The 6,609-nt window shown below is 54.4% G+C and overlaps 1 protein-coding gene across 1 annotated transcript; it reads right to left on the bottom strand.

The window, feature by feature from the left end:
• Window positions 1–139: 139 nt before the first annotated feature.
• Window positions 140–3,163, bottom strand: PBX1 (PBX homeobox 1; the record flags this gene model as incomplete). Its single annotated transcript, XM_039384320.1, has 2 exons — window positions 2,710–3,163; window positions 140–213 (listed from the first exon to the last, which is right to left on the bottom strand). Coding segments are annotated over exons 1-2 (265 nt in total), but the record flags the coding sequence as incomplete, so codon positions are not given.
• Between the last annotated feature and the right edge of the window lie 3,446 nt (window positions 3,164–6,609).

Genomic DNA, 6,609 nt, shown 5'->3' with positions numbered 1-6,609 from the left:
TTAAAGACTGACAAGTTATTTCTCCCCACTTAAATACTCCTGCATGTGGGGGGGCGCAGGGGGGCACAAACTTGGTGGAATAAAACCCTCAAAGAGCAAAAAGAAAAATAATACAGAATCAACAGCATTGATTTCCTACCTGTTTTTTCTTTGATTTCACACAAGACATTAAAAAGCGCTGGCTTCATCCTGTGGCAGTTTAAAGCATGTTTCCTGGAGAGAAAAGAAAAGAGAGGAGGGTGAGGTTAGGATGTCACCACGAGGAACAACTTTCCAAATTCAAGCCGGCTGGTGTGTGCATGCCAGAGGTGGGGGGGACAGGTTTGAGCCCCCTCAGCCCCCGTGCTGCAAACAGCCACCTACCCAACATGGGGGAGATGAATAACACTAATTTAGGAATGGCTTGAAAATCGCCTTTGCCACCGAGCAGCTCCCATGGCCAGCGGGAGCCAGGCGATCTCCACGCCGAAGCCAGAAGCTTTTGGGAGCCAAGCTGGCATCAACTGTCTTATTCAATACAGAGTGAGCACTGCACTCTCTCTGTCCCCCACCTCCGATATTACACCCGGCCATGTGCTTTTATTAGGCTCGTTCTGTGAGGCAGAGGGAAAATAAACCCCCCTTGCCCCAGCGCTGGAAACATCCTCTGCTTAGAGCTGTCAGTTCGGGGGATTTCAGCGCCCAACTTGGAGCACAGAAACGCACACGTATGGAACGAGAAACCCATTCCTCTACCTCCATGCCACTTACATCCAGCTTATTTGCAGGTGTTAAAATTTAATTCTTTACAATTGGGACAGTAAACACATTAAAAAATCACAGCCGGCTGCTGTTGGGAAGGGGAGGGAATGCTATTCAGCGCCGCTCTTTTTGACTGCTCTTATTTCAGAGCTGACCGTTCTCCTGTGGGTTTGGAGGAGAGACTTTTGGGGGGGGGCGAGGGTGGTTTTAATTGGGTGGTTTTAAAACCCACCAAGCACCCGCTGAGGCAAAGAAAAATATCATTTAATTTTTTCTCTCAAGCCACACGACCCTTTAGACAAGGGTTCAGTTGTATAAAGGGCTGTTGCTATCAGGCACCGGTTACGGGATTTCTGTTTACCAACCGAAATTACACGCGAAAGACGATGTGAACATCTGGCAAACATTCACACTACTTACCCCACCACCCACAACATGTTAAAAAGATTTATATATCTGATGAAGTCTCTCAAAGGTGTATACCCTTGCAGAACCACAGTGTTCCCTTATCAGCACACCCAGATGGGCGCAGACATTTGGGTATACGCAAATCACGTACATAAGCTGTCGGGGCCCTCTTACAAATAATACTGGCACTTTGCGTCTTCCCAAAACTTCATTAAAAAAAAAAAAAAAAAAAAAAGGCAGCAGCAAAATAACCCCTGCAATAGTAGGGTGGAAGGAGGAAATGCAAAGCCAAATATTATTGATAAATACAGTATGTTTGTCAGCTCAGATATAAAAATATCTTTTACAAAAAGTACTGAGGAAGCAGCTGAAATAGACCAGCAAGGCAAACCCATAAAGCCTTCTCTTAGCTCAGTTTTAGTGATTTGATTAACTACACTAAATTATCCAGGCAGGAACACACATGATTCCTGCAACTTTCCTAAGAAAGATCCCCTCACTGCCCCGGGTCTGGCCGGGGAGAAAGTGAATGATTTCCTCCTCCTCACAGCTACTCTGCCCCTGCAAGAACATAAGAAAATAAGATCAGCCTCGCAACAAGCCTTTTTAGTAAGCAGGAGCTTTACAGAAGCTGTGGAGGTGAGAAGGACGAAAGTTGTGGTTTGGGGGGTACTTTTACCCTTCTGGAAGTTCTTCATAAGCGAGTTTTGGGGCTGTGAGGAGCGTTTTTCCAGGAACAATGTATTCTAGCAATCTGCTCCAGCTCAGGGCATGAATACCAGGGGGAAGGACACCACACCGAGCAGCTCTGCAGCCCAGAAGAGATTTCAAGCATACCCCAGGCGATTCGGGGCAACTTTTTTGTTTTAATTCCTTCATTTAGGGATTTTTCCCCCCCTCCGTTAACTTTTGGTAGCGCTTTAGAAGGTGTGTATTAGGTTTGCACTCCCTGAAGCTCAGGGCAATTCAGATACCGGCTTTTACAGCCTTATTTTTCCTTTTTAAATACATCTGCAATTAAGAAGGAAAAAAAAAATAAAAAAGGCGAAGCGTCTACGAGCATCTTCCAAGCGCAGAAACACGGCCTTAAAAATAACACCACTACAGGGCCCTAGGAAAGAACATCATTAGCGGCCCTGAAAGCGGGGCAGCACTTCGTGGCTCTTTCGGAGGAGCCCGGAGCGGAGCCTCCCGCACGCCCAGCCTGCCCCAACCACCATCGCCCTCCGCAATTATCCCCCAGCCCAAAAAGGCTGGGAAAAGCCAGGCCCAGTTTGGGATGGAGGAAGAAGAGGGGGGCTGCAGGCGCTGCGACCCCTCGATACCCCAACGAAGTTGGGGGTGGTGGGAGGGAGGAAATAGGAAATAAAAAGGATGGATATTAACCATTCTTTTCGCCTCCCTCCCTCCCCCCGTTTCTCAGCGGCAGGAGCAGCAGGACCCGGTCCCCCGGTGCGCCCCGCGGCCGGGCGCGCTCCCCCCGCCGCACAACAAAGGCCGGGCCGGGGCGCGGGGGAAACTTCCCGGCACCTGCCCCCCCGCGCTCCCCACCGCTCTCACCTGGCCTGCGCCTCGTCCAAACTCTGGTCCGTGATGGTCATGATCTGCTGTAAGATGTCTCCGATGTCCTGCTTCCTGCCTGCCTCCCCCTCCGCCCCGCCTGGTCCATCCTGCATGTGCTGGGACAGGCCCGGGTGCCCCGGCATCCCCACCCCGCTGTGCGTGTGCATCAGCCGCGGCTGGTCATCCATCGCCGGCCGCCGGCCCCGCTCCGCCGCCGCCTCCTGCCCTGGCTGCCGGGAGCGGCGCGGCTGGGCTGGCCGCCTGGCTCCTCGCTTTCTTTTCTTGCTCGCTTTCTTCTTCTTCTTTCCTCCCCCCCCTTCCTCCTCCTCCTCCTCCTCCTCCCCAGCCTCTTCCTCTTCGCTTTTTATTTATCCTTCACGCTGGCGCCCGGCTCCGCGGCGGGGAGGAAGAGGAGGAGGAGAAAAAAATGAAGGAGGGGGGAGAGAAAAAAAAAAAAAAAAAAAAAAGAGGGAGAAAAAAGAAAGGGGAAAAAATCCCTTTGGCTGCTGGAGGAGGAGGAGGAGGAGGAGGGAGGAGGGAGGGAGGGAAGGAGGAGGGAGGGAGAGAGAAGGGGGGGGGGGGTCCGGGGAAGGGAGGGGAAAACGGCGGCGACTCCAAAAGCAGGGCAGCTCAGCCCCGCGCCGGGGAGGCAGCGGGCGGGCCAGGGGCAGGGGCTGCGCCCGGGGAGGAGGAGGAGGCGGCGGCGGCGGCAGCAGCGGTGGCCGCGGCGGGGCGGCCGCCCGCGATGGCAGCGCCGGAGCTGCCGCGGCCGGAGCGCGGCGGAGCCCCCGCGCAACCGGGGGAGGGCTCCAAACTTTCCCCCACCCTGGGGCCGCGCTCGGGGCTGGCTGGGCCCCCCCTGCGCCGGGCCTGCGCGCACCGCTCCGGCCCTCGCCGCCTGCTTTTGTTCGGCTCCGGACTCCTCAAACTGGCACGGAGGAGCCCGGGGGCGGGGGGAGGAAGGGGCAGCGGCGCCGCCCGCCCCCCCGGCCCCATTGGCGGCGGCGGCGGCGGGAGGGACGGCCCGCGGACCGCACCGCCCCCTGCGCGCCCGCCCGTCTATCTCCGGGTTCAGAGGTGGGACGGGGCCGCGCCCCGCCCGCGCCTTAAAGCGACCGAGCCCGAGCGAGCGCGGCGCTGCGGGGGGAAGGGGCGGCCCGGGCCGGGAATGGGGGCCCCCGCCGGCCGCCATGCGCTGCTCAGCCCCTGCTCGGGCCCCGGCCCGCGGTGCCCGCCGGTCAGAGCGGTGCCTCAGCCTGCCCGCCGCCCCTGGGGCTCACCGCGGCCCCCCGGCTGCTCCTAAGGCTCCTCTCAGCCCCCCACCTCCCCTCCTCCAGCCATCCCGCCTCCCCTCAGATTTCTCCTTCTCCTGTCAGCCTTCCCGGCCTCCCCACAGCCTGCCTTCCCCCATTCCATCAGTATTCCCCATCCCCTCGCCCCCCTGATGCCCCCCGGGCAACCTCTGTGCCTCTCCGCCTCCCCGCTGCCCCCCCAGCCATCCAGCTGGTTCTGACTCCCGACGCTGTCCCGACCTCTCCCAGGACGGAGCAGGGTCCCCCCCCTCTGCTGTAGCCACCAGGGAGATCCTTCCCACTCACCTCGGCCACTGATGTCTCCTCATGGTGCTGTTTCTCTCACTAAATCTTGGACCAGACGACCCGCTGTGGTCCCTTCTTACTTGACTGATTCTGCGGTTCTCTCCTTCCTCTTCCCTGACCCATGCAGAGCTTCCCCAAGCACATCACACAAGCCAGCGGTGCCACATCCCACACCTGATGGCCCCTCCCCTGCCCAAACAGTGCAGGAACAGCTGGCAGAGGTCCCAAGGCCACCAAGACCACCATTCCAACCTACGTGTCACAGCACTCTGGAAAGAACAGACTTCCACAGCCCCTTTCTGCCTTCCCTGGAATCTGTCCTGTTGCCACAAAGACCTCAATATGTCAGCAGGCATGGCCGTGGGACTGGGCTGGCCTGCAAATTTGTATACAAAAAAGAATAAATAAAATAGTTATGGTGATAGAAGAGTTTCTTGCGTGGCAAACGGCTTCATCAGATTGTCCCTTTCTCGGAATGCCAGCTCCAGGCCCCTTGTGACACAAGGGAAGATGCACCTAGCCCTGGCTCCTTGCCCTCAGCACCATTTGGGGAAAGACCCATCAGGTTCATTGGAAAGAAAAAATATATAAGGCAATTGTTTTGCTTCCACTCTTCCTTTTTAATGAAACACTTTCCAGTGTTTTAAGCAAAACACGACTTTTAGTTTTGAAATTTCCTTTAGAACCATTAAAATGTTGTAAAGCGGTTGAAGGCGAAGTGAGATATTTTGATTTTTGTCGCTCTGAAATGTTTCACTCAACACATTCTTCGTGTGTCTTGATTTGCCAGAATTTTTCAAGGGTTTCTGCTTTCTCACCCAAGACGTATCTATATATTTCCTACTTTTTTGAAAAGGAGAAAAAAAAAAGGGATAAAAAATATCCTTTATCTCCACGGCTCCACAGGAAATAGAACTGTATCCAAGAAACAAAGAGCCAAGGGACTCCTCTGCAGAGGTCCAAACTTTCAGACACTTAGTCATGCCTTCACTTGCTTGCTCACACACCAAGTCTAGACATTTGCTGTCTCAAACCCTGGCAGGGGTTCTCCCACCCCCAGGGGTCAGCCCAGGGTCTTTTGAGCTTGATTTTGAGCAGCTCCGAGGAGAGGCAGTGCAGCAGAGCTGAATGTGCACAGTGGAAAAGGGAGCACGATGGATGACAGGGACATTGGGGACCATGGGATTTAGTGGCCTGCTGACCCTGCTGACCCTTGTTTAGAAGATCATTCTCCATTTTCCAAGTCACAATGCGGTGCCTCAGCACACAGGAGAGTGCAGGAGCCAGAATGTCCTTTGGGGATCTGGCATGGGTAGGGATATGTGGCACACATGGGCTTGGTGAGCCCCAGGCAGCCCCATGGCATCTCAGAGAGAGCAGGGCAGAGCGACCCGAGCAGCTCCAAGGGAAGCACCCCAGCACAGGGCCTTGGAAGAGCTATATGCCAATGCAGAAATGGCCAGGACTGCCTCTGCTGTCTGCTGTAAAATCCTTCCTGTCAGAGATAACTAATCCTGGGGCCTTTACAACACCTCTCCTGAAAAGCACATTTCATTCCTCTGTCTCTTCCTGCCTTCCAAGTGCATGAGACTGCAATAGGTATTACCGAAAATATTCCCCATGGGAGCCGACACTGGACTCCCTTAAAACCCAAACACCATCACCCCTCCTTCCCCAAGACACAAGTGAGCACTATGCTCTATTATCTCTACACCCACTAAATCTTTCTGAAATAAAGAATAAACATTTCCACCACACATAGTGTAAGTGTATGTGCCAAGCTGCATCGCTTCCTCTCCTCTGTGGTTATTATAAAGTGGTTTTGTTTCAATGGCGAAGCAGATGGACAGCTTCCAAGTCTGGCCTCCCCACTCCCCCCGAGTACATCTAACACTATCTTTGGTTTATCACAGATTCCTGAAGAAAATGCTTATGGGAGCCTCTTGTTTAAAATCTTGGCTCCGTCACAGTATGATTCCTATTATTTATTAAATGAAAATCAAGCCGTTGTTAATGCACCATTACTGTGGCAAAGTGGAGCCCTTGGAAACAAAGGCCAAACACACTCTCATTCTCTGACCGCGAGGGAAGCATCCCACTGTCACCATCCCTCAACGCTCATGCCGCCATGGAATGAGAAGCAGTTTTCTGGCCTTAGACTCCTTAAACACTTCCTTTTGCTAGGACAGCCATGGACTCTCTCCCTTTGCTGCCCCAAACCTGACATCCCAGAGCCAGACATCGTACAGATCGTACCGCACACCACAGGAGGGGCTCTACTTAAGACAATTCTGTGGCC

This window comes from Pipra filicauda, unplaced genomic scaffold (genome assembly GCF_003945595.2).
Source record: "Pipra filicauda isolate LSUMZ 115617 unplaced genomic scaffold, ASM394559v2 scaffold114_size2234877_pilon, whole genome shotgun sequence".
In the NCBI taxonomy this organism is placed as follows: domain Eukaryota; kingdom Metazoa; phylum Chordata; class Aves; order Passeriformes; family Pipridae; genus Pipra; species Pipra filicauda.
This window is presented reverse-complemented; position numbering and strand designations above follow the sequence as displayed.